Consider the following 27,895-nt stretch of genomic DNA (forward strand, 5'->3'; position numbering starts at 1 on the left):
GCGCGTGTGCCGGGCCGGCCTTATCTGTAGACGGGCAGGCGGATGTGGGCGTGCTGGTGGTCTAGCAGCCGGGGCACAGCCACCGTCTCGTAGCCCTTGCCCAGCATACGCTCCTTGATGCAGGGCGGCCGGATGTCGTTGATGAGATACTCCAGCGACTGCAGGCTGCTGCTGAGCACAGCCGTGTTGCACACGCTCTTGCTGGGCAGGCCCGAGAGGGTCTCGGCCGGGGGCCCCGCCAGCTCCCGGGCGGCCCCCGGCCCCAGCTCGGTCCCAGCGGCCGCCGCCGCCGCCGCCGCCGCCGCTGCCGCGGGGTTGTAGCAGTCGCTGGTGGGGGTCACCAGCACGCTGTTCCAGGGGGCGGCGAAGTACTGGCCCACGGCGAAGCTGGCGGGCAGCCCCACGCCGCAGTTGAGGGGCGACCCGCTGGCCCGCTCGTACGCCCGCCCCCCGCAGGCCTCGGGGGACTTGCTGGCCAGCGCGCCGCCGCCGTAGGCCCGCAGGGGCTGGGGGGGCGGCGGCGGGGGCGGCTTCTGGGGCCACAGCAGGTAATCCAGGCCGCCGTCCGCGTAGCCCGCGGGCTTGGCGGCCCCGGCCAACGTCAAGGCCGCGGGCGTGCTCCCCTGGCCCAACTCGGCGCCCTTCCGGCACTCGGGCGGGCCGGCCGTGGCCGAGTAGGCCGTGCGGGGGAAGCCGGGCACCGGGCCGTGCTTGGCCGGGCTGGGCGGGGGCCCGGGCACGGCCTGGCAGGCGGCGGGCGCGGCGCCGGGGGCCTGGCACTGCTGGTGGAGCTGGTAGAGGAGGCTGTGGATGGAGGGCAGGTTGGAGGGCAGCAGGGGCAGGCCGCGGCCGGGCAGGGGGATGACGGCGGCGGCGGGGGCCGCGGCCGCGGGCAGGCCGGGCGGCGGGGCGGGCGCCTCGGGCGGCTTGGGGTAGGCCAGGGGCCCCAGCGTGCTGGGCGCCGGGTAGGGCGCGACGCCCACCTGCACGGCGGCCGGCGACAGCTTGGTCCGCTTGCCCTCGGCGCTCTTGAGCACGCTCTTGGCGGGCCCGGCGGGCGCGGCCGCGCTGGAGGAGGAGGAGGAGACGGCGGCCTTGACGATGGCCAGCAGGCCCTGGTAGCCGGCCGTGTGCGCCGGGTAGGGGCTGTAGCGCTGGCCGCTGGTGTCATAGCCGTTGACTGTGCGGCTGAGGTGCTTATGCTGGGGCACGCGGATGTTGGTGGGGAAGATCTTGATGGAGAGCGGGCTGTTGGCCACCTTCTCGGCGTAGGCGTCCAGCTCGGCCGGGCTCGGGTAGCGGGAGGAATGCATGGAGCTGGCCACCGTCTCGCCTGCAGGGGGACACGGGGAGGGGAGGACGCACAGGTGAAGGCTAGCCCACAGGCTGCGCCCCCTACAGCTCCCTGGAAGGGCTCCCAGCCGCTCATCCCTTGCTTTTCCCAGCCCCTCACTTGCTCCTTCATTCATTCAAATTTTTTAAATTAGAAAGAAAAAAAAAAATTGGGCCGTGCCTGTGTGGCATGTGGAATCTTAGTTCCCCGACCAGGGATCGAACCCAGGGCCCCTGCAGTTGGAATCATAGAGTCTTAAAGCACTGGACCTCCAGGCAAGTCCCCGCTTCTAAACTTTTAAGCTTTGCATCACAGTGTAAAGTATGTCAAGGAAACTGCATGCATCACAGACTTACTGCACTTTCACACACAGAACACACTCGTGTGACACTCAGGTTGGGGGGGGGGGGAGGTGGTCAGTCCCCAGAGCAACCCCTGCGCCTGCCCTCCGACAGGAACCACAGCAAGGGGACCAAGGGGAAGGCCCTCCAGACTCCTGACCGCTCCTGGTGTCGGCACAGGTGAGCAGGGATCACACACTCTCGGGTCTCTCCCACTCAAGGTTACTTTTCCAGGTTCATCTGGGGAGCTGTGGGGGCAGGGCCTGTCCCTTCTCATGGCCTCGAGGTACTGGAGTGTGACTGCGGGACACACTCGTCCTGCTCGTCCTTCCTACTGCTAGTGGCGTTTGCGTCATTTCTGGTGTGCGTGCATGTGTGCTAAGTTGCTCTGCTGCTGCTGCTGAGTCGCTTCAGTTGTGTCCGACTCTGTGCGACCCCATAGAAAGTGAAAAGTGAAAGTGAAGGCCCTCAGTCATGTCCAACCCTTAGCGACCCCATGGACTGCAGCCCACCAGGCTCCTCCGCCCATGGGATTTGCCAGGCAAGAGTACTGGAGTGGGTTGCCATTTCCTTCTCCACTAAGTCGCTCAGTTGTGTCCAGCTCTTTGCGACCCCATGGACTATACAGTCCATGGAATTCTCCAGGCCAGAGTACTGGAGTGGGTAGCCCTTCCCTTCTCCAGGAGATCTTCCTAACCCAGGGATCGAACCCAGGTCTCCTGCATTGCAGGTAGATTCTTTACCAGCTGAGCCACCAGGGAAGCCCAAGAATACTGGAGAGGGTAGCCTATCCCTTCTCCAGCAGATCTTCCCAACCCAGGAATCAAACCGGGGTCTCCTGTATTGCAGGCAGATTCTTTACCAGCTGAGCTATTTTATTTTTAAATTTTTTATTTTTTTGACCATGCTGTGCTGCACGTGGGGTCTTAGTTCCGTGACCAGGGATTGAACCCTGGGCCCTCGGCAGTGAAAGCACTAACCACTGGACCACTAGGGGATTCCTTGAAGGGCATACTCTGTGACAGGCCAGCTGTCCCCACTGTCGGTGGGCACAGCTGGTCCCTACAGCGGGGGAAGCAGGTGGCCGGCAGGCAGACCCCCTTCTCCCCTCCAGAGACCCTCCCGGTCCTGAGACCTCCCTAAGGGCTATCTGTGACACTCTCTGCAGTGGGGAGGGGAGCGAGGGGCATGCAGGAGGTGGGTGGAGAGACCCACGGCTTTGGAGCTGGCAGCCTGGGTAGAGTCCTGCCTGCTTGTGGGGCTGCGTGGTCCTGGACAAGTGGCTGGTCTGGTTGAGCCTCAGTTTCCCCACCTGTGGAATGGGGATGACTGTGCCAGGTCTACAGGGCGGCCTCGGGGAACGTCCATGCCAAGCGGCCCACCAGGGGGTGCAGCACAGAGCAGGCGCTGGGAGACCAAGACTTGGCTGAGCCCTTGGGCGAGGAGGACCCCACAAGTTCTCATGGCGCACTGCCTTCCTCCCCCGCCAAGGGCATCCCCTGGAGCCCAGCAGTGAGTCTTGGGGAAGGGCAGGGAGGGGTTTACCACCCTGAGCCTCAGTTTCCTCACCTGCAAAATGGGTTTATGCTGCTGCTAACACTGCTTCTCCTGGCTGCTGTGAGGTTTAATAAGTCGAGTGGCGGAGCCTCAGCAGAAGTGGGTCTCTCCAAGTGTGTTATGACCCTCCCTGTCTGCCTGGCACAAGGGTCTTCCCGGGAGAGGAAGGGGCAGGGCATGTGCATGGGTGGGCCTGGCATCGTGGCTGGGACAGAGTGCAAGCCCCACCGCCTCCCCACCCACGGGAAGGTGACCTGCCACATCCTACCTTCCCTGAGCCTCCCCCCAACCCTCGAGATGTGAGCCTATGTGCTCAGTCGCTAAATCGTGTCTGACTCTGTGTGACTCCGTGGACTGTAGCCCGCCAGGCTCCTCTGTCCAGGGGATCCTCCAGGCAAGAGTACTGGAGTGGGCTGCCATTTCCTTCTCCCAGGGGATCTTCCCCACCCAGGGATCGAACCCACGTATCCCACATTGGCAGGCAGACCCCCTTGAGGACTCACAGCCAATCTGAGGAAACGAGTGCTATGATGGGGACACACAGGGAGCGTGGGGACACAGGGGAGCCTCACCCCCGGGGGCTGCAGAGACAGCTTTCTGGAAGAGAAGAGTGTCTCTGCTAGGCCAGGGCTGAAGGGGTGAGGAAGGAGAGGAATGTATTCCAGGCAGAAGTCACACGGGCAAAGGTGCGGAGGCGAGGCGGTCTGCCCCCATGGGAATGATGAACCAGAGAAGGAGCAGAAGTGCAGGGCAGGCGTGCGGGGAGGAAAGCCCACCCCGGGCAGCTCAGGAGGGTGTCAGGCCCGAGCAGGGCCTCTTCACCGCGGGGCAGGAATTTCCGATGGTTCTGTCCCCAGGGTACACTGGCCAGGCGGTCCGCAGACGAGTTCTGTCGTCCTAACTTGGGGAGAGGGTCTCATGGCCTCTTGTGGGTACCAGTCAGGGATGCGGTGCCAAGGACAGAAACCCGACCACAAGGAACTGCCTGGATGCGGGGTCAGCTGTGCTGCCTCAGGAGCCCTGGGCCAAGGCCCTGGCGGCCACAGAAGGTTCTTGGCCAGGGAGGGGCGGGGCAGGAAGACCGTGTATCAGGAGGACGTTGCCCCTCTGCCCTGAGCTGGGCAGGGCAGCGGGGAAGGAGGAGGCTGGTGACAGTACCCACCCATCCCTGTGGCCTCAATGAATGCTGGGTGGGTGGAGCTGACCCAGGTCCCCCATCCTGACCCTGCCTGGGGCAACCGCCCCCCTCCCCCCACCACAAGTGGCCTAAAATAAACTCGGTGTGGAGAATGGAAATGTCACTTTGGCCAACGGGGGAATCTTTCTCTGAGATTGGATTTAAACTACATTATACAAGCAATTTCATGGGCACTTAGCGCCGCTCGGAGAGTCCCACAAAAAAGGGCCCAGTTCTTCATTTACCAGCCATAAATCAGCAGTTGCTATAATGAGCACAAAAATGTCACTTTTATGCAATTTTACAGATGAACAAAACTGGTGAAATTAACTGTGGTAACCTACTATAGTCAGCAAAAGCGGCTGCCGGGGGAAAAAAATGATATCTGTATGTATTTTTGTTCCCCTTAAACTCTCTTCCCAAGCAAGTTTCTGCCATTGTGGTGTGAAAACTCATTTGTCCTCACCATTATACTTTCATTTGGAGTTTATCTTGAGTATCCAATGAGCCACCAACTGTGAAAATGATTAAATCTACAAAATCTATCTAATGGATGGAATAAATTAGGTGTTTTAAACCTTAAGAAGAAGGAGGCAAAAAAACCCCGGCAATGCCTGTTTCTCGTTCCCATTCGTGGACAGAAGGGGCCCGCCTGGCCCCCGCTGGCCAGCAGGGCCCTCAGCCAGTTGGGGTCCCTCCAGCGTTTGTGGGAGCCGATGGCGGTGGCACCCGAGGGGCTGTCTCCTGTGAGTGCTTAGTATGTGCGAGGCTCCGGGCCTACAGCTTTGCCCCGCACCTCTTGTTCGCAGCACCTGGGGTTCCCAACCCACCTCCCAGTGGTTGGGAGGCAGTCCCATTTCACAGATAAGGCAGCAGACAAGTTGTGGCATTTGGCAGGCAGCTTCCAAGACCTGTCACGAGACCCGGGTGGTCCTTGCCTCACGGTATGCATGCTCTTCCACTTCCGATGGGGCTGACCTACGTGGCCTGCGAGATACCGGTGAAGGGAAGGGGCGAGGCGTCCAGGGCAGGATCACTTGCTCCACCTGTGCGGACATGGGAGCAGCCTGCGGGGAGGCCCGGCAGCGATGTGAGCCATCCTGGGGAGGCAAGTCCTCCAGCCCGGGGCAGGCCTTCGGGTGACTGAAGCCCCTGCCGACAATTGCCCACAGGCTCACGAGAGACACTGAGCAGAGCTACCAGCTAGGGGGCTCCTGATCCACGGAAACCAGGAGAGACAGTATATAACAACTGACCCATTTAAGCCAGCGGTCCTCAGCCTTTCTGGCACCATGGACCAGTTTTATGAAAGAGAAGTTTTCCCTGGACTGAGACAGGGCTGGGGGAGGGCAGGGATGGTTTCGGGATGATTCGAGCTCATTACATGTATTGTGCACTGTATTTCTAGTATTATCATCAGTTCCACCTCCGATCATCAGGTATTAAATCCCGAAGGGTAGGGACCCCTGCTTTAAGCCACTGCATTCTGGAGCGACTTGCCACACAGCAGTAGATAACTGATCCAGGCCCCCATCTTACAGAGGAAGGAAATAGGACATCTCCGAAACAGCTGGTGAGGGCATAGCTGGGGCTCGGCTTCCACGTTGGCACCTCCCCCTGAACCCCAAGGTGGGCCCTAGCTGAGGCTGGGAGACCCAGGAGGATCCCCCCACGCCCCCCATCCCATTGTCCTCTTCCATAGACTCGGGAGGCAGACAGTATTGAGGAGGGACCATCAAGTCAGCCTGGAGGCTCAGAGAGGCGGGAGGCGTTCCGTTCAAGGACACGCGACCGGGCAGGCGGCCCCAGGCAGAGCTTCCCAGACACGTGCTCGTCTTCGGGAGACCATGGACCAGAGTCACCCTGTCCAAACCTGGCGTGATCACCACGCCCTGTGAGCCTTGGCGTCCGCAGCCTCTACTGCTTCACACCTTGTTCTTGAAGGGCTTTCTCCTGAGCCACCTGGGGCCTCAAATGCAGCCTTGCCCAGCAGAGCACAGTGGCTGTGGCTTGGGGGCGGGGGGCTCCTGGTCACTCGGGCCAGGCCAGGCCTCCCAGCCCCTGTAGGAAAAGGCTCCTGACTCTCGCCTGGAGGTGAGCCCAGCCGCTAGCGTTCAGGGGCATCGCACAGCCCTGTTCTGACAAATATCATGGCACAAAAAGGCCTATCACAGAGCAACCAGCCAAGCCAGCTGTCTGCAGTGGGCTTCTACGTGGTGAAGGGCCACCCAAAGGCGAGCACGTGTCCAGGGGAGCTCTGGCCGGGGCTGCGTGCCCAGGGTGAGGGGGCAGAGAAAGAGACCTGTGGCCCTGCAGGCCTTACCTTCCTGGGTTCCCTGAGCTGGGTGTTGGGGACCCCGGCGAAGGTTTGGTGGTTGCCTGGTGTGGCCGCAGGCAGATGCTGCCTACCCTTGGCTCATCCTGCTCCCCCAGCAGACAGGGCTCCCGGAGCTGGCCTGTCCACTCTTCAGGGAAGCCTTGCTGAACGCCCAACAAGGCTGTGGTCAGCCAGAAGGAACCTGTCCAGCTTGGGAGCCCCTGTTACCCACTAGTCTCCGCCCTTGGGAGAGTTGGGTCTTGGGAGGAATGAAGCCAGAGACAGCCCTGTGGAGACGAGCCCCCACCCAGGCCGGCGTGCCTCGGATATTTCCCAAGCCCCTCCTGCATGCAGGCACCGTCCTGGGCCTGGAGATGAGCAGCAGGCAAAGCGAACTGAAGTGCCTGCCCTTTTGGAGCTAGTCGGGGGTAGTGGCGGTGGTTTCGTCACTTAGTCGTGTCCCACTCTTTGCGACCCTGTGGAATGTAGCCCGCCAGGCTCCTCCGCCCATGGGATTTCCCACGCAAGAACACTGGAGTGGGTCGCCATTTCCTTCTCCAGGGGATCTTCCTGACCCAGGGATTGAACCCAGGTCTCCTGCATTGACAGGTGGAATTTTTACTGCTGAGCCACGAGGGAAGCCCACGTTCAGGGAGACAGACAGTAACTTATGTGTCAGGCAGCAACACCCCCATGAAGGAGACAGCAGACGTGGTTGGTTTTTTTTTTTTTAAAGGTAGTTTAACCTGAAGTTCTACAGGACTCTAAGTCAGGCAATTTCTCAACAACACTATTTTTACTTCTTATTATTTTATTTTGGCCATACTGAGCGGCATGTGGAATCTTAGCAGCCTCTGACCAGGGATCGAACCGGTGTCCCCTTGCATTGGAAGCGCAGAGCCTTAACCAGGGACCGCCAGCGAAGTCCCCTGGTGCGGTAGTTTTAAAACACGCCCACAGTTCTTTGGCACTTCTCCCCATGGGCAGTGGAGCCTAACTTTCCTCCACTTAAACACGAACTAAGCAACTTGATTTTAATGAATGAAGGTGGCAGAAATGTGCTGGTGAGTGTCTCGGCTCAGTCCTAACGGTCTATCTGGCTTCCACCCGGAGATCCAGTGGATCTCTGCCTCTCAGGACGTCCATTCCTGGTCTGGGAAGCTCAGGCCACGTGGAGAAGCCACGTTTGGTGCCTCAGTGCCCCAAAGCCGGCATCCACCACCCGATCTATGAAGAAGCAGGCCTCCTGACGTTGGGAAAGATTGCAGGCAGAAGGAGAAGAGAGAGGCAGAGGATGAGATGGTTGGATGGCATCACCGACTCAATGGACATGAACTTAGGCAAACTCTGGGAGATCGTGAGGGCCAGGGAGACCCGGTGTGCTGCAGTCCATGGGGTCGCAAATACTCAGACATGACTACGCTACTGAACAACAGGCCTTCCGAAGAGTCCAGCCCAGGCCTGGGTCTTCAGCAGGGCTGCCTCCCCTCAACCCTGTCTCCAGTGACATCACGGCGCAGACACCCCACCCCACCGTGCCCTGTCTGAGCGTATGACACGGCGTGAGGCCTCTGGGCTTTGGGGTGACCTGCTACGCAGACAGAGTAGCCGGGACAGCTGGGCGTCGGGGATGCAGAGAGACGGGATCGGGGAGCCTGGTCTGGACACAGCGGTCAGCAGTGAGGTTTCCCTGATTTAAGTGGCCCCTCAGGAGAGCGGAAGGAGGAGGGGGGGTGAGCCGCACGGCCTCGGATTGGGGAGCCGACGGGCTCGTGTGGGGCAGCAGAGCCGGAGGCGTGGTCATAGGAGATGGACCGGAGAGGCAGGGGGTGCGTGGAGGGCCTTGGCGTGGGGGGCACTGAGGGGGTCCGGGCTTTGCTCCACGTGGGAAGGCTGGGAGCAGAGAAGGGCCATGAGCCGAGGAGGGTTTTAACGTGACCCCTCAGAGGCTCCGGGGTGGGAAACAAGATGAGGTCACCCTGGGAGACAGAGCGCCCAGGAGACCCCCGCCGTGCGCCGAGCTCGGGTGTCAGGGGGCTCTGACAAGGCAGGGAAGCAGGGACATGGAAAGAGGCCACAGAGGGGGGCCGTCTGCCTCCCCCTGTCCCTCTCGAAGGGGGTCGGACCAAGACACCAAGGGAAAGAGCCCCGGATGCCAGCAGTGCCTGGCCTGGGAAGGAGGCGTTTTACTTCTCGACTGTGCTTTTCTGTAATTGGCACGGCGGCAGGGGTGGGGTGGGGTGGGGTGGGGTGGGGTGGGGGTTGAGCAGCCTGGGGCTCCCTGGCGCCCCTGTGTCAGTGGCCAGCATCTGCTCCTGGGCGGAGCACAGAGGGCGGTCAGCCGCTTTCTGGGAAGGCCTCACGGTCAAATCCAGGCCTGCCATGCTCACTTGGCTGTGTGACCCTAGGCAGGCCGCTGCCCCTCTCTGAGCCTTGGTTTGCTCTTGTGTAGAATGGGGATGAGACTGCTGTCACTGACCTTGGAGAGCTGTGGTCAGCACTGTCAAGGGCGCCGGCCCTCATGGGGCGCCCTGGTTGTTGGTGAGCAGTTCACTAAAGCCCACCTGCCTATCCATGTAAGACCCTCCCATGAGCCCCCGTTGGCATGAAGCCTGAGCTGCTCAGGGTGGCGTTTAGGCCATGGCCCTGCGCTCCCTCTGCAGGACCCCCACTCCTGGTCCACTGCACGGTGTCCCCCGCTCTCCGCTACATGCCGACCACCCGTCCCCACTGTGGAGGGTCGCCTCTGGGCCAGGCATTGCCCCAAACACCCATGGCTTCACTCTTCTGCCAGTCCCGTGGAGGCCCTGGGAAGCAGGTCCTGTGTTTCTGAAGAGTGGGATGCTCACGGAACAGGGCTTCAGGCGGGGGTTACAGACGCAGATTTCTACACGTTTCTGCTGACCGCTGGCAGATAGATGGACTGCAAATGAGCTGGAGGCCCCAGAGGGGCAGGGACCGAGGTGGGGTGGGGGAGGCGTGCCATGGCCAGAGGGGAACACTTTTGAGAGTGTTCAGACACCAGCAGGACACACCACACACCAGTGGGTGGGTTGTGGCTTGCGCCACCACCAGTCTGAGACTTCTGGTGGACCAGGGTCTGTGAGCCAGGACTCAAGCCCCGGGCACCCATGTCCCAGACCCCTGCAGTCAATCACTGGGCACTGTGGACGCCACTGTTGGATGGGTTCTCTCAGGTTAATGCTGGTGGCCCGGACAGCCTGCTCATCTTGCGTCTGTCTCCCTGCCCCACACCCTGGGAAGAAGTGGCCCATGTCCAGGTCTCCCCAGGATCTGATCTGGAAGGGGAATCTGGGGTGGGGTGGAATGGTCCATGTGGTGCCTGGCGCACAGTAGATGCCGGAATTACGCACGAGGAAGAGGAAGAGGTTTGGTCTTCACCTACCCCCTGGTCTGCTGACTCTGCCCCTCTTGGGCTCAGCTGGGATGCCTCCTTCTCCAGGCAGCCTTCCCTGCCTGACCCCTGCACTGCCTGCTGTAGCTGTTGGCTTGTCTCTTGGGCTGGATTTGGGGGCCTCTGAGGGCAGGCCCTGCTCTTTTTCAGCATCCTCATGCCTGAAAGAAAGCCTGGAACCACAGCAGGTGCCCCGGGAGCATCGCACGAATGATGGTGTGGGCTCCAGCGAATATCCGAGAGCCTGCAGGGGCAGCTGCCAGCCAGAGCCCGGATCCCGTGTACAGAGACACAGGCGGCCCCTCTGTGACCTAGGCCGCTCCTGCTGCTGCCCCTCCCCCCGCCCCCTGTGGCCCCTCCTTGTCGGGAAATTTGAAAGGCTGCCTGGCTGGCTGGCTGGCAGTGCGGGCAGGCCGTTGCTGCCATTAACTTAATGTTATGGGCCTTTTACAGGTGTGTTAAATAGACGCAGTTATTAACGAGTATATTAAGCCAATTAAAAGCAGCCCTTTGAGTGGGGTTTAATGTGGCTACAGGGAGACCTCAGCAGCAGCCTGCCTTCCAGAAGTTGGAGGTGGGGGGAACCTGGGTGGAGGCGGGGGTGCTGTGCTGCTGAGACTGGGGAGAGGTGGGCAGTGGGACCCCGGCTGGAGGCAGCCCGTGGCTGTCTGATGCCCTGCTCGGCCTGTCGTGGGGTGACCTTGGGCAGCGGCTGGGTGTGAGAGCCTCAGTTTCTCATCTGTACAGGGCCAAAGGGGTGGGTGCACCCAGGGTACTCGGCCCTGGCAGGCATGCGGTACCTGCCCATCAAGGTGGGTGGCCAGGCCAGGCCCCAGCCCCGGATTCCTGCTCCCACATGCCAGGCTTTGTGGTGGAAGCCTGGGCACCTACTGGACAGACGCTGGTCCCTGGGCAGTCAAGCGCAGCTTCCCGTTGAGCCACTGGACACCCCCCGCCCTCCCCCGGCAAACCTGTCCCCTCGGTGGACCTCACGCTTGGTGACTGTGATGGGGGCTGATGGCAGCTTTCCTGGAGGAGGGGTGGTGTGCTGGGCGCCTGAGCACGGGTGGGCCTTGAGTGCATGCTGTTTCTTTCTCATGCCCTCCCAGTTTTTACCTGTTGCCTCTTCCCTAAAGCTCGGGAAGTGGACAGTTGTTATCTGTGTTGAGGTGGGGGTCCGGGGGTCCCCAGGCAGAGGGCCGGCCCACATCTGCATTCCCCTCTGCTGCTGACACTCTTGCCCTTGGAGGTGGCAGCCTTCTGAATGCTCAATTAACGCGACACTAATTAGCTGGTGGCACCGGCAGAATCCCTAATGAGGCCGCCCAGGAGGGGGGTGGGGAGCAGCTGTTCTCCGGCCTCTCTGCTGGGAGGAGGTGGGGAGACGCCGGGTGGTTGCCAGCCACTCCGACCTGCCCCAGCCCGGCCCACTGCCCCGGTGGGCCTTGCAGGTCAGACCTGGGTGCTACCACTGTCTGCTTCCCATGGTGTGGGTTTTTTGGTCTGCCCAGAGTTTCTGTTGGTGTAGTGCTGGGTAAGGCTCCAGCGTCATTCACTCCATTCAGATAACCAGCGGTCCCGGCGATGCCTACCCCCCCGCCCCGTGATCCGCAAGGCCTGCGTGTCCACTTCTAGACGCTCTGCCCCGTCCTCCAGTCGCCTCTTTCCCTTTGCTAGTCGCACGGCTTCGGCCCTAAGCCACGGCAGAACTGGCCCCTACACTTCTTCATCAGGAGCACCTGGGTTGTTCTTGACCCTTTATCAGCTTCCACGTGAGGTCCTCAGGTTACGCACTGGATGGAGGGATTGGATCAAATCTTCTCCATATTGAATATCTGTCCATGCACAGGATGTAAGTCTGCTTTGGTCTTTAAAAACTATCATTATATAAACAATTTTTTTCTCCACAGAGGTCATTTATTTACCTTTCTGTGAATATATTTATATTCCTTAATATTTAATCAATTTAGGTTCCTTAGTAAATGTAACAGTATCATAACTTAGATAAAATGAACAATTCCTAGATACACACAAACTACCAAAACTGACTTAATACAAAGTCTTTATAGACCCATAATAAAGAAAGAGAGTGAACTAGTAACCAAAATACCCACAAAAAAAAGCCCAGGCCTAGATCAGGCTTCACTGGTGTATTCTACAGAACATTTAAAGAATTAATGCCAGTTTTCCCACAAACTCTTCTAAAAAGAGACTCGGAGGGAACATTTGTAAACTAATTCTGTGAGGCTAGTATTTGTTGCTGTTTAGTTGCTCAGTTGTGTCTGACTCTCTGTGACCCCAAGGACTGTAGCCCGCCAGGCTCCTCTGTCCATGAGGTTTCCCAGGCAAGAACGCTGGAGTGGGTTGCCATTTCCTCCTTCAGGGGATCTTGCGGCTGCTGCTGCTGCTGCTAAGTCGCTTCAGTTGTGTCCGACTCTGTGCGACCCCAGAGATGGCAGCCCACCAGGCTCCCCCATCCCTGGGATGCTCCAGGCAAGAACACTGGAGTGGGTTGCCATTTCCTTCTCCAATGCATGAAAGTGAAAAGTGAAAGTGAAGCCGCTCAGTCGTGTCCGACCCTCAGCGACCCCATGGACTGCAGCCCACCAGGCTCCTCCATCCATGGGATTTTCCAGGCAAGAATACCGGAGTGGGTCGCCATTTCTTACTGACCAGATAACTATAGACTAATAGACCTTATAAATATGCACTCAGCCCTCTGTATCCACAGGTTCTGTATCCAAGGATTCAGTGGAGGACTGGAAATTCCAAAAGGCAAAAGGTGAATTTGCTGTGCACTAGCAACTACTTTCATAGCACTGACATCATACTCACAACGATCCACATATCATTTACATTATATTTACAACTATTTACTCCTCAGGTTGGTAGGTGCCCAATATGCTACTGGAGATCAGTGGAGAAATAATTCCAGAAAGAATTAAGAGATGGAGCCAAAGCAAAAACAACACCCAGCTGTGGATGTGACTGGTGATGGAAGTAAAGTCCAATGCTGAAAAGAGCAATATTGCATAGGAACCTGGAATGTTAGGTCCATGAATGAAGGCAAATTGGAAGCGGTCAAACAGGAGATGGCAAGAGTGAATGTTGACATTTTAGGAATCAGCAAACTAAAATGGACTGGAATGGGTGAATTCAACTCAGATGACCATTATATCTACTACTGTGGGCAGGAGTCCCTTAGAAGAAATGGAGTAGCCATTATAGTCAACAAGAGTCTGAAATCCAGTACTTGGATGCAATATCAAAAACGACAGAATGATCTGTTTGTTTCCAAGGCAAACCATTCAATATCATGATAATCCAAGTCTATGCCCCGACCAGTAATGCTGAAGAAGGTGAAGCTGAATGGTTCTATGAAGACCTACAAGACCTTCTAGAACTAATACCCAAAAAAGATGTCCTTTTCATTATAGGGGACTGGAATGCAAAAGTAGGAAGTCAAGAAGCACCTGGAGTAACAGGCAAATTTGGCCTTGGAGTAAAGAATGAAGCAGGGCAAAGGCTAATAGAGTTTTGTCAAGAGAATGCACTGGTCATAGCAAACACTCTCTTCCAACAACACAGAAGACTCTACACATGGACATCACCAGATGGTCAACACCGAAATCAGATTGATTATATTCTTTGCAGCCAAAGATGGAGAAGCTCTCTACAGTCAGCAAAAACAAGACCAGGAGCTGACTGTGGCTCAGATCATGAACTCCTTATTGCCAAATTCAGACTTAAATTGAAGAAAGTAGGGAAAACCACTGGACCATTCAGGTATGACCTCAATCAAATCCCTTATGATTATACAGTGGAAGTGAGAAATATTTAAGGGCCTAGATCTGATAGATAGAGTGCCTGATGAACTATGGAATGAGGTTCGTGACATTGTACAGGAGGAGACAGGGATCAAGACCATCCCCAAGAAAAAGAAATGCAAAAAAGCAAAATGGCTGTCTGGGGAGGCCTTACAAATAGCTGTGAAAAGAAGAGAAGCGAAAAGCAAAGGAGAAAAGGAAAGATATAAGCATCTGAATGCAGAGTTCCAAAGAATAGCACGGAGAGATAAGAAAGCCTTCCTTAGCGATCAATGCAAAGAAATAGAGGAAAACAATAGGATGGGAAAAACTAGAGAGCTCTTCAAGAAAATTAGAGACACCAAGGGAACATTTCATGCAAAGATGGACTCGATAAAGGACAGAAATGGTATGGACCTAACAGAAGCAGAAGATATTAAGAAGAGGTGGCAAGAATATACAGAAGAACTGTACAAAAATGATCTTCATGACCCAGATAATCACGATGGTGTGATCACTCACCTAGAGCCAGACATCTTGGAATGTGAAGTCAAGTGGGCCTTAGGAAGCATCACTATGAACAAAGCTAGTGGAGGTGATGGAATTCCAGCTGAGCTATTTCAAATCCTAAAAGATAATGCTGTGAAAGTGCTGCACTCAATATGCCAGCAAATTTGGAAAACTCAGCAGTGGCCACAGGACTGGAAAAGGTCAGTTTTCATTCCAATCCCAAAGAATATTCAATTGCACTCATCTCACACGCTAGCAAAGTAATGCTCAAAATTCTCCAAGCCAGGTTTCAACAGTACGTGAACTGTGAACTTCCAGATGTTCAAGCTGGTTTTAGAAAAGGCAGGGGAACTAGAGATCAAATTGCCAACATCCCCTGGATCATGGAAAAAGCAAGAGAGTTCCAGAAAAACATCTACTTCTGCTTTATTGACTACATCCAAGCCTTTGACTGTGTGGATCACAACAAACTGTGGAAAATTCTAAAAGAGATGGGAATGCCAGAGCACCTGGCCTGCCTCTTGAGAAATCTGTATGCAGGTCAGGAAGCAATAGTTAGAACTGGACATGGAACAGACTGGTTCTGAATAGGAAAAGGAGTACATCAAGGCTGTATATTGTCACCCTGCTTATTTAACAGAGTACATCATGAGAAACACTGGGCTGGATGAAGCACAAGCCGGGATCAAGATTGCTGGGAGAAATATCAATAACCTCAGATATGCAGATGACACCACACTTATGGCAAAAAGCAAAGAAGAACTAAAGAGCCTCTTGGTGAAAGTGAAAGAGGAGAGTGAAAAAGTTGGCTTAAAGCTCAACATTCAGAAAACTAAGATCATGGCATCTGGCCCCATCACTTCATGGGAAATAGATGGGGAAACAGTGGAAACAGTGGCAGACTAACAAAGGTCTAGTCAAGGCTATGGTTTTTCCACTGGTCACGTATGGATGTGAGAGTTGGACTATAAAGAAAGCTGAGCACCGAAGAATTGATGCTTTCGAACTGTGGTGTTGGAGAAGACTCTTGAGAGTCCCTTGGGCTGCAAGGAGATCCAACCAGTCCATCCTAAAGGAGATCAGTCCTGGGTGTTCACTGGAAGGACTGATGCTGAAGCTGAAACTCCAATATTTTGACCACCTGATGTGAAGAACCAGCTCATTGGAAAAGCCCCTGATGCTGGGAAAGATTGAAGGCAGGAGAAGGGGATGACAGAGGATGAGATGGTAGGATGGCATCATCGACTCAGCGGACATGAATCTGAGTACACTCTGGGAGTTGGTGATAGACAGGGAGGTCTGGCGTCCTGCAGTCCATGGGGTCGCAAAGAGTCAGACACGACTGAGTGATGGAACTCAACTGAACCTAGTATTTACATTGTACTAGGTATAAGTAATCTAGAGATGATTTAAAACATATGCAAGAGACTACCCTGGTGGTCCAGTGGTTAGGACTCTACGTTCACTGCCAAAGGCTGGGTTCAGTCCCTGGTTGGGGAACTAAGATTACACAAGCCATGTGCAGCAGCCAAAAAGAGTATACACAAGGATGTGCATTGTATATATATATGTTTTTAGGCTCTTTTCTGTCATGAGCTATTATAAGATGCTGACTACAGTTCCCTGTGCTAGACAGTAAGTTCTTTATTACATGTTGATGTTCTGAGAATCTTGCCGAATTCTTCTCTTGGAACTTCTATGCAGTTTAACTTCTAATCCTTAGTTGCTCAGTTGTGTCCAACTCTGCCATCCCATGGACTGTAGCCATTGGGCTCCTCTGTCCATGGGTTTCCCAGGCAAGAATACTGGAATGGGTTGCCATTCCCTTCTCCAGGGGATCTTCCCAACCTAGCGACTGAACCTGGGTCTCCCATACCTCAGGCAGATTCTCTAATCCTTAAGACTTATTTTCTCTGTCTTGCTGAGCCAGCCAGCACCTCCACACAGTGTGGGAAGGCAGTGACTTAGGTCTTTGTTCTCCTGACTTGATCAGCCCTCGGGTTGGTTTGTGGTGGATTGCAGTTGAAACCTCTGTAATAGACGTAGCTGCCTGTCGTCCCAGTTTGCTGAGAGCTTATTTTTATTTGTTCAGTTGTAAAAGGGGGCTGCCTCACACGGCCCTGTCCCAGCTGTCACCTCTGAGCCTCCGTCCCCTCCTGGCTTGGTTATGGGTGGGGGCAGCCGTGGACTGTCCCTCCGTCTCCCGGGCTGCACTTGGCAACAGCTACCTAATTGAATCTGCTGCGTGGCCAGCGGTGGGTTTTCATTTTATTGGAATTTTAAATTGCTTTGTTTCTTCCATATTTTATTAGTGTCAGTGGAAGCAGCTGTACCTGCAGGAATACTCGTGGGGCTGGCGGCTCCCGCCTTTGGGGTCCGGGGTGATGGGTGGGAGTCGGGTGAGGAGGGGTGGGCACCAGGGAGAAGAGCTGCTCCAGGACCTCCTTGGGTTCACCACCCCTTGGATGCTTTCCCTTTTAAGACGCAAGAGACAGGCTGGGGGAACCTGTGGTCCCTCTGCGGGCTGAGTGTGGGGAAAGGGCTCCCAGCCTCTGGGGGAGATAGGGCAGGTAGACGGTTTGAGTTTGCTGCCAGGCTCTGGGGGTTCTCGCCTTTTCTTCTCATTCCCACATCACAGTGGAGGAAACTGCGACCCCCAAGAGGGCCACTTGCTCGCCTAAGACCACACCCACATCCCCTTCAGGGCTAGCCGGGATTTGACCCCCAGACCATCAGGTCTCAGAGCCTATGCCCTGGGGGTCAGGGGGACAAGGGTGGGGCGGTCACTATACCCGCATCTACAGAGGAAAGGCCGCACCCCTCCCCCAGGATCCCGCAGAGTGAGCGCCCTCTCCCAGGGCAGCTGCCTGGGGCGGTGGGGCGGGGGTGGACCTCCCCACCTTGGACCACAGATCCCTGAGTAAGGCCCCCACCCCCATCCCCGGCACCAGCCAAGCCCCCGTGCTGCCACCAGGAGCCCTCTGCCTGGCCCATGCTCTCAGGGGAGCATGACTCAAAGTTTCTGTTATCAAAACCGTGATGAGAAAGTCAAATATTCATTAGGGGGATGGTCCCCAGGTGGGCGGGTCCTGTTTGGGCCCCTGCCCAGCTGGGAGCAGCCCCGGGTCTCAGGACTGAGGTAGGAAAGGGGAATGGACTTTCCCTCCCCGCCTCACTCCCCGCCACCCCTTTCTTTCCTCCAGGTCACTTTGTCTGGTCAGCTGGATCAGGCTACAGCAGCCAGCCGCCCGGGATCCTGGACACGTGGCTGCCCGTGGCCCCTGGGTCCTCCACCTGCCGGATCTCATGTCCCAGGGGTGAACTGCAGCCGTTTCTGGTTCACTGGCACGTTCGGGGAGCTTGTGGAGGTCAGTTCTGGGCAGCCCCGTGCAGACAGGCTGCTCTGATGCCATCACCCAGGAAGAAGCGGGAGGGGGGCTCAGACCTGGCTATGTCTTCTCCCCACTGGGTTTCTGACATCATCGTCATCACAGGGGATGGCTTCTTAGGTGCTCTGGCCCCTCGCTTCACAGAAGGGAGCATTCCAGCCCCGAGACCAACAGGCTCACCCAGGGTCACACTGCATGTGGCCCAGTCAAGACTTCTATCCCTTAGTGAGAAACAGCACAGCCCGAGGTCTGGTCATGAGGCTCAGGGCCAGCACTTCCTGTCTGGGTTCTGCCTGGGGGAAGGGGGGGGCACCACGGGTACAAGTTGGTCAGCCTAGGCCTGGGTGCTCGGGAGTCTTGTCCAGGCCTTGACCGGGCAGCAGGGCACCAATTCAATTTGCTTATCTCCTGTCTTGCTGCTCTCTTTCCCGTGCTCTTCAATTATAGGCAGAGTCAGCGACTCTTCCAGTAAGTGCAAAGGTGTCAAAGGGTCTGAGCGAGCAGGGCAAGTGGGACATCTTTGATGGCCCCTCCACATTTTCGTGGGGCTTCCCAGGTGGCGCTAGTGGTAAAGAACCCGCTTGCCAATGCAGGAGACATAAGAGATGTGGGTTCGATCCCTGGGTCGGGAAGATCCCCTGGAGGAGGGATAGGCTACCCACTCCAGTATTCTTGGGCTTCCCTGGTGGCTCAGATGGTAAAGGAATCCGCCTGCAATGCTGGAGACCTGGGTTCCATCCCTGGGTTGGGAAGATCCCCTGGAGGAGGGCATGGTTGCAGCTGCTGCTGCTAAGTCAGTTCAGTCGTGTCTGACTCTGTGCGACCCCACAGATGGCAGCCCACCAGGCTCCCCCAACCCCCTCCAGTATTCTTGACTGGAGAATCCCATGGACAGAGGAGCCTGGCAGGTTATGGTCTATAGGGTCACAAAGAATCGGACAGGACTGAAGCGACTGAGCATGCACCCACCACATTCTCTGGTTCCAGCCTTACAGCAGGGAGGACCAGCGTGGGTCACCACACCCAGCACTTGCCTCCAGCCTGCTGGCAGCAGAGGGCAAGCAGGAAACCCTGGCACCTGGACAGAGGTTAAATGCACAGACCGTCTGAGCCAGCAAGCCTGTCCTGGAATATTACTTTTGCCCAGATATATATACATGGCCGAAGGTGGTGCTCACTGCAGCCCTGTGTGGAAGAGCAAGAGGCTAGAAGCAGCCTAAGTGTCCATCCGTGGAGAGACGGGGAAAGGCGTTACGTTCACCTGCACGACAGAATACAGCGAGCGCACGCTTCCCGTCAGGTGGGGAGTGATCTCCAAGCTACACCAGGAAGGAGAAAAAGCAAGGCGCTGAGAAGTATCGGGCCGTGTATGTTGACATAAATGGTATCTGCTGTCCCTCCTACATGCCTGCATTTTTCAGGAAGGTATTTAAGAAACTGCTAATGCTGGTTTCCTCTGGGAAGGGGAGTTATTTTTCACTGTAAATTCTTACGCTTTCTGAATTATATGCCATGGACAATCTATTCAGTGAAGTATTTAATTTTATAAAAGAGAATGTGTTCTCCCTGGAGGCTGTGTAAAGGAGGGAAGAGGGGCTGTGCATGAAAAACATTTTTCCTTGAAACGGAAAGCCCCTCCAGATTATCTGTCATTGTTCTGTTTTTGATGAGGCAGACAAATATTTCCCTAAACCCCTATCTCGGAAAGAACACCATCCAAGGACCTTCAGTTCTGAGGATGTTGATATCACATCTTAGGTTCCCCCCCACCCTCCCCCCACTCACCTTGTCTTTCTGGAAATACCCTCTGGAGGCAAGTAATCAAAACTGAACCAGCATAGGACCTAATCAAAATATATAAGAAAAGGGAAGGAAAAGGCCATAATGGTTGACAAAAAAAAAAAAAACCAACACTTTGCATCAGAAAAAAATGTGGCCACAGAAGAGAGGGAGGTTATGGCTCAAAATTTCATTGTGAAGCAAACAATGCAGTAAGCAAGTGTTTCTCTAAGGCAAAAATGCAGAGAGTAGGCTAAAAAGAAGCTTACGAAAGGAGGAATGGAATGAGCACAGGGAGAAAGGTGGCACAGAAAACAGGATGAAGAGTGGGCAAAAGGCAAGGGAGACGGTTCGGAAGGCATTAATTAGAAGAGGGCACATAGGCAAGACGCACGAAAGGAGGAGGCTGAAGTAAAGGAACACACGCCTGGGAGCTGCCTGTCGAAGGGCACAGACTCCAGGAAAAGAGACTCTGAAGGGTCAACCCAAGACACAGGCTGGGAGAGGCATGGCATGAAAGAAGTGGAAAGGTCAAGATGAAACCTAAAGGAGGAAGAAGCAGGCTTCAGCTTCTCCATGGTAACACCCAACAGTCGAAAAGAACAGAACAAGGTCTACAAAAGAATCCTCAAGGAAACACAGTGACCCGGGAATGACTTCTTTGCTCATTCAAGTAGAACGCTCCAGACCGTGCTGAACATGTGGGGATTCCAGGAGTCTGGTTCACAGGAGGCCTTAAGCTGTGGACTAGAGGGCAACTTCAGATGATGAGAACGTAAGGCAAGAGAACTGCTGGCGAGCACAGCCCCTGGTTACCTAGGAGCCTGTGATGGAAAGGCCTGTGGTGATGCAACCAGACGCTAACATCACAAGCCCTTGGGAGGAAGGTAATGGTGTCAATAAGAAGGGAGAGAGGGGATCAGAAGTATAAATACATACACAGGTGTCCTCATTTTTAATAGCTGGGATCAAAAGATATTTAAAGCTGAAGTCAGTTAATAGAGGTTTAAAAGGATGACGTGAACACTGAGAAAATGCTAGAGAGAGAAGAAGGATATACACAAATTTCATCATTTTGTTCATTTTAGGGTAGATGGAATAGACGCCGTGTCAAAGAATTAGAAAATTAGGGAATTGTTTAACACTGCGCCACTGGAAAAAGGATACCAGCCTTTCCTATGATTAGTAGGTACACAGAGAACTTAGATCACACAGGGAAAGACTTTCCAAAGCAATTAAAACAAAACACAGCATGACTGAACTGATACCAGACATCTGTTGCGTCAATAAATGTAAATGGGCTAAACTCTCCTATTAAATATTTTTTAAAAGGCATTCAGATTGGATCACAAAGCTTAATTCAACTCTATATTATATGAGTCACAGCTAAACAAAGTAATTCAGAAAGGTTGAAATAAAAGGACTGGCAAAGGCTTCAAGAAAAACTGTGAATTAAAAAAGCATCTTAATATGAGGTTACCAACTTAACAGATAAAATTGAATCCAGGCCAAAAAGTATTAAATACAGCCAAGAAGGATGCAGTTCACTATGAAGATTTAAGGTACTAATATCTGTGCACTAAATAGCATTGCATCACCATTTGTAAGGCCAAAGCTTTAGGAGCTACAAGAGGCAGACAGGCACACATTAGCAGTAGGCATCTAATCCATTTCTCTATCATGACAGGCAAGTACCGTACACAAGACCTAATTAACGGGGCCACCCCCCAGAAAAAGAAATGCAAAAAAGGCAAAACGGCTGTCTGAGGAGGCCTTACAAATAGCTGAGAAAAGAAGAGAAGCAAAAGGCAAAGGAGAAGAGGAAAGATCTACCCATTTGAATGCAGAGTTCCAAAGAATAGCAAGGAGAGATAAGAAAGCCTTCCTCAGGGATCAGTGCAAAGAAATAGAGGAAATCAATAGAATGGGAAAGACTAGAGATCTCTTCAAGAAAATCAGAGATACCAAGGGAACATTTCATGCAAAGATGGGCATAATAAAGGACAGAAATGGTATGGACCTAACAGAAGCAGAAGATACTAACAAGAGGTGGCAAGAATACACAGAAGAACTCTACATAAAAGATCTCAATGACCCAGATAGCCACGAAGGTGTGATCACTCACCTAGATTACTCACCTAGACATCCTGGAATGTGAAGTCAAGTGGGCCTTAAGAAGAATCTCTACGAACAAAGCTAGTGGAGGTGATGGAATTCCAGCTGAGCTATTTCCAGTCCTAAAAGATGATGCTGTGAAAGTGCTGCACTCAATACGCCAGCAAATTTGGAAAACTCAGCAGTGGCCACAGGACTGGGAAAGGTCAGTTTTCATTCCAATCCCAAGGAAAGGCAATGCCAAAGAATGTTCAAACTACTGCACAACTGTACTCATCTCACATGCTAGCAAAGTAATGCTCAAAATTCTCCAAGAAGGCTCCAAAAGTATGTGAACCGAGAACTTCAGATGTTCAAGCTGGATTTATAAAAGGCAGAGGAACCAGAGATCACATTGCCAATATCTGCTGCATCATCGAAAAAGCAAGGGAATGCCAGAAAAACATCTACTTCTGCTTTATTGAGTATGCTAAAGCCTTTGTGTGGATCACAACAAACTGTGGAAATTTCTTCAAGAGATGGGAATACCAGACCACCTTATCTGCCTCCTGAGAAATCTGTATGCAGGTCAAGAAGCAATAGAACCGGACATGGAACAACAGACTGGTTCCAAATCGGGAAAGAAGTATGTCAAGGCTGTATATTGTCACCCTGCTTATTTAACGTCTATGCACAGTATATCATCTGAAATGGCGGGCTGGATGAAGCACAAGCTGGAATCAAGATTGCCAGGAGAAATATCAATAACCTCAGATATGCAGATGACACCACCATTATGGCAGAAAGTGAAGAGGAACTAAAAAGCCTCTTGATGAAAGTAGAAGAGGACAGTGAAAAAGTTGGCTTAAAGCTCAACATTCAGAAAACGAAGATCATGGCATCTGGTCCCATCACTTCATGGGAAATAGATGGGGAAACAATGAAAACAGTGATAGATTTTTTCTTGGGCTCCAAAATCACTGCAGATGGTGACTGCAGCCATGAAATGAAAAGACTCTTGCTCCTTGGAAGAGAAGCTATGACAAACCTAGACAATATATTAAAAAGAGACATTACTTTGCCAATTAATGTCCCTCTAGTCAAAGCTATGGTTTTTCCAGTAGTCATGTATGCATGTGAGAGTTGGACTATAAAGAAAGCTGAGCGCTGAGGAATTGATGCTTTTGAACTGTGGTGTTGGAGAAGACTCTTGAGAGTCCCTTTGACTGCAAGGAAATCAACTGTAAAGGAAATCAGTCCTGAATATTCATTGGAAGGACGGATGCTGAAAGTCCAATACTTTGGCCACCTGATACGAAGAACCAACTCATTGGAAAAGACCCTGATGCTGGGAAAGATTGAAGGTGGGAGGGGAAGGGGACACCAGAGGATGAGACGGTTGGATGGCATCACCGACTTGATGAGTTTGAGCAGGCTCTGGGAGTTGGTGATGGACAGGGAAGCCTGGCATGCTGCAGTCCCATAGGGTCGCAAAGAGTCGGACACAACTGAGTGACTGAACTGAAGTGAATTAATGGGGTAGATATAATTGGTAAATACTAAACTCTGAGCCCTGAAAAAGAGCCCCATCTTTTCAAATTCCCATAAAAATTCATAAAACTCACAAAAAACCCAGAGATCATATGGCAAAGAAAACTTCACTGAAATCCAAAAAAGTGGAAATCTTAGTATTATCTGATTATAATGCAATAGAACTAGAGATAACAAAACACAAAAGCACCTACTGCCTGGGCTCATAGATGGGACTCGGATGAGCTGGAAGCCAAAGAAGAAGTCAAAGCCAAAATTCTGTGGCCCACCAGGCTCCTCTGTCCATGCGATTATCCAGGCAAGAATACTGGAGTGGGTAGCCATTCCCTCCTCCAGGGATCTTCCCAACCCAGGGATCAAACCCGAGTCTATGGTGCCTCCTGCACTGGCAGGTGAATTCTTTATGCACTAGGGCCATCTGGGAAGCCCACAGTGTATTTAAAAAGTACTGATAAAAATACATGTTAGAACCTATAGGATACCTCTAAAGCAGTGCTCAGAGAATTCATAGCCTTAATTTTCCTTTTTTTTTCTTGTTTAGCAGTATGAAGATCTAAGCCTCTCAAGAATTTTTTTTAAAAAGCAAAGCAAGAGCATTTTAATAAAGACAAATGCATAAATTAATGAATTAGAAACCAGAAAAGGGTAATTACTAATAAATGGATCCTAAAGATGTTTCATTTTGGAAAGGAGGGGGGTAGATAACCTCATTCGCTAACTAACCTAATCAAAAAGGGGGAGCACAAAATACGCAGTATCAGAAACAAGGGTAACATAATCATTCAAAATAATTTATTTTCTGAAGCCTCAGGCAAATAAATTTTAAAACCTGGATAAAATGGGTACTTTTCTAGAGAAACATAATTTACCAAATTCATTCAAGAACATTGAAATCAATCATTACGGAAGGAATGGTGAACATCTCAGTGCTACTCAGACCTCCACCGACCCCCCCCCCACCCCCACGCCCCCACCAAATAAATGCACTGGCCTAGACTGCTTCACGGAGGATCAACCAATCTTTAAAGAACAGATAATCCATTTCTACTTACGATGTTATAAAGCAGAGGAAAGAGGAAAGCCTCCACTGTCTTTGTGAAGCAAGTGTAACACTGATGGTAAAACCCAACAAAAACTGTTCCCCAAAAAGAAAACTAAAGACTAATGTCACTGATGAAACTGAAGTACAACCATTAAATAGAAAGCCCAACCCCATGGAATATTACAAAGAAATATTTCTCATGACCAAGTGGGAACCAACCAGGAAGGCAAGGTTGGTTCATTACTAAGAAATCTGTATTATTATTCGTATTAAGAGAACAAGGGAGGAAAAAACCAACATATGATCAGTTTCACAGACATTGAGAAGTGCAAATTCCATTCTTGATTTTTAAAATTCTTAATACAACAGGAATAGGTAGACACTTAAGTGTCTGCCCCTAGACCAGTATTTTGTGTTATGAGGAAATCCTAGAAGCGTCTGTTAGAGACAAAGCAAGAATGTCTATTGTCATCACTATTATTTTTTATTGTTCCAGGGATAGTAGGCAACATTAATAAGACAAAGAAATCAAGGTATAAAACTTGCAAAGTAGGAGGTCAAATGATTGCTTACGAATGATTTGATAGTATAACTGGAAAACTTAAGAGACTAAATTGAAAAAGCTTTATAAGCAACAAAATTCAGTAAGGTGGCAGGAGTTAATAGCCTTTATTTAAACACTTATGGAAGAAAGGATTAGCCAAGAAAGGTTAATGTTCCAGAGGCGGGAAACTTTAAAAATGTGCAAAGGTCTAAATGAAGAAAGTACTAACACGTTCCTGAGGGACATGGAAGAAAGTCTGAACAAACAAAGGTACAGATCATGTTATTGGAGGGAAAGCCATCACAAAAGTGTCATTTCTTCCTAAATTAACTTACAAATTGCATGCAATCCCAGTGAAAACCCAAACAGGATTTTGTTCTTACCTAGATAAGTTGATTCTGTGGTCCAGACAGAAAACTAATAGAACCAAGGAATTTTTGCATAAGAGAGTGATGAATAACAAGCAGGAAGCACCACCAAATATTAAAATGTGTTACACACATGCTGTGACGTGGATGAACCCTGAAAACGCTGTGCAGAGGGCAAGAAGCCAGTCACAAGGGGCCGCCTACTGTGTGAGTCCCTTCCCAATAAAGGCCAAGAGAGAGGAATCTGTAGAGAATGGAAGATGAAGGAGTGGGTTAAAGGGATTGCTTCTGAGCTGATAGGAATGCTCTAAAATGGACTGGGGCGATGGATGCAAACTTCTAAGTATACTAAGCCACTGAGTGGCACACTTAGATGGGTGGATTGTGTGGTACGTGAATAATATCTCAACAAAGCCATTGCAACTTTTAAGATGTATTATACTGCTACAATAATTAAACCAGCATTGCACTGATATTTGAATATACTTGTATCCATAGCCCAACTTTGCACCAGATGAATTACCAAACATATCAGAGATTATATATTTAAAAAATTAAACCAGAGAACTAGAAGAAACCCTGGGGAAGCTCCCTCTCGTTTTTTTTAACAGCCTCAGCATGAGAAAGGGCATTAAGTATGACACAAAATCCAAAGTCCATAAAAGGAAGTACTGACAAATTTCACTTCACCAAAAAAAAAAAAAGTCCTCCATGACAGAATAGAAGACAAGACGACAATCTGGGGGAAACATCTGCAGTTCATAGAAGAGACAGAAGTCTAATTCCATCATATACAAAGAGCTCCTATAAATCAATAAGGACAAAACCCAGGGGGGAAGAAACAGATCAAGAGGATGAACAGATAAATCAAACCACACCCAGCAAAGTTACAAATGCACACACCTTTGACCCCGTGTTTCCTGTCATAGAAATTTTCGGCGTGGTTTTATTCACATCTTTGTGGCACATACCCAGGGACAAAGTTTGTTGCTGTGCTGCTTGTAATGGCAGGTGGGGCATGGTTCTCCTTAGGGGACTGGCCAAGTAAACAAGGGATCATCCGCGCTATGAGAAACTATGTGCAAGAATGAGGAAGCTCTTCGGATGCTGACATGCAGAATGTGTTGCTAAGTGAAAAAGGTGAGGCGTCGGACAGTGGATTACAACACGGGTAGACACACGTATTTGCTGGCATGTGCGTAACACATCTGGGGGAACAGACAGGAGTGGGGAGGAAGGCTTTGTCTCTCTACCCCTTTATTCCTTTGGAATCCTGGACGACATGAGTATATTACCATGTCTAAAGATAGTTGTTGTTCAGCGGCTCTCTTTGAGACCCCCATGGACTGTAGCCCCCCAGGCTTCTCTGTCCATGGGATTCTCCAGGCAGGCACACTGGACTGGGTTGTCATTTCCTTCTCCAGAGGGATATTCCCAGACCCAGAAGTGAACCCATGTCTCCCGCATTGGCGGGTGGATTCTTTACCTCTGAGCCACCAGGGAAGCCCCTGTCTAAAGATAAATACATATCTAAAAAAGAATAAAGCAACAAGATAAACACAGTGATAAATGGTGACAGATCCTGTGCTATAGAGAACAGAAGGCAACAGGGAAGGGTGGGGACTGGGGACCGTGGTGAACTGGAGAGGAACATCCCTTTAAAGATGCAGGCTATGTTCTAACCAATAGCTGCGGCACAGGAGGAACACAGGCCTATGTTACCAGATTCTCTGATTCAAGACACACTGGATCCAGATTTTTATGCACATCTCCCTACTTTTTTAAATGTTTCTAAATACTTAAAAAATAATAAGAACAACAACAAATCTATGGTGGTTAAGAATAAGAGATCAGAGGGCTTGGGACCCCTCTCCTGGATGGTAAAGGATGACAGACCCTTGGAGGTTACCAAGTCTGCTCCCTAACTTGACCCATTAAAAAAACCAAGGTCCAGAGAGGGGAAAGACCACACGGCAATTCAAGCCCCAAGCTGGGATCCCATTCGGGACGACAGTTGACTTTTGAATGAGATGGGGGTTATCTTGAGCGTAATTTACAGTTGGCCCTCCGCATCCTCGGTGCCTCCACCAACCGCAGACCCTGGGGTACCGTAGTGTTCGCTACTGAAAAATACCCGTGTATAAGTGGACCCACACGGTTCAAACCTGCATTGTTTCAGGGTTAAGCGTGTTTGCTTTCCCGTGACGCTACTCTCTGCTGACACAGACAGACACGGCATGTGGCGGGCCACGGAGGAAGTGCTGGGGTTGGGGTCCTGGTGCTGGTAAGCGGCCAGAGGAGGCTGCTGGGGAGGAAGGTTGTGCCCGGTGGGTTTAAGCCAGGCAAAGGGAGTGGGTGCCACCGTCAGGGAGGGACCCCAGCCTCCCAAAGGCCTGGGAGGACGCAGAGAGTCCAGAGCAGGCTGGCGGGACATGCTGGAAAGGGGACGGCTTTCCCCGCCTGAGAGCTGCCCTGCCACAGCCTGAGGTGGGGTGAGTTCAGTATGGCCCGGAGGACGCCAGCCCCGGGGGCCTGGAGTGGGCAGAGGAAGGGGTGGGGGCCAGGGCTGCAGGGAGGGCGCGTCACTCACACTTGCGCAGCTCCAGGCTCTTGGTCGGGCAGGCCAGGTGTTGGCCGGGGGTGTTCTGGGTCCTCTGCAGACAGGCCAGCAT

General features: G+C 52.4%; 1 protein-coding gene across 1 annotated transcript; it reads right to left on the reverse strand.

The window, feature by feature from the left end:
• Nucleotides 1-20: 20 nt before the first annotated feature.
• FAM222A (family with sequence similarity 222 member A) lies at nucleotides 21-27,895 on the reverse strand. Its single transcript, XM_068989449.1, has 2 exons — nucleotides 27,814-27,895; nucleotides 21-1,333 (listed from the first exon to the last, which is right to left on the reverse strand). The coding sequence occupies exons 1-2, from the start codon at nucleotides 27,893-27,895 to the stop codon at nucleotides 21-23; spliced, it is 1,395 nt and encodes a 464-aa protein (XP_068845550.1).

This window comes from Capricornis sumatraensis, chromosome 17, assembly GCF_032405125.1.
Source record: "Capricornis sumatraensis isolate serow.1 chromosome 17, serow.2, whole genome shotgun sequence".
Taxonomy (NCBI): domain Eukaryota; kingdom Metazoa; phylum Chordata; class Mammalia; order Artiodactyla; family Bovidae; genus Capricornis; species Capricornis sumatraensis.

What these genes read in the sequence shown, in the direction of transcription:
- FAM222A (XM_068989449.1), bottom strand. Translation starts at nt 27,895, where the DNA reads ATGCTGGCCTGTCTGCAGAGGACCCAGAACACCCCCGGCCAACACCTG. An exon ending in GAGCCTGGAGCTGCGCAAGT is followed by an intron (nt 1,334 to 27,813) that starts GTGAGTGACGCG and finishes GTCCCCCTGCAG; the next exon opens with GCGAGACGGTGGCCAGCTCC.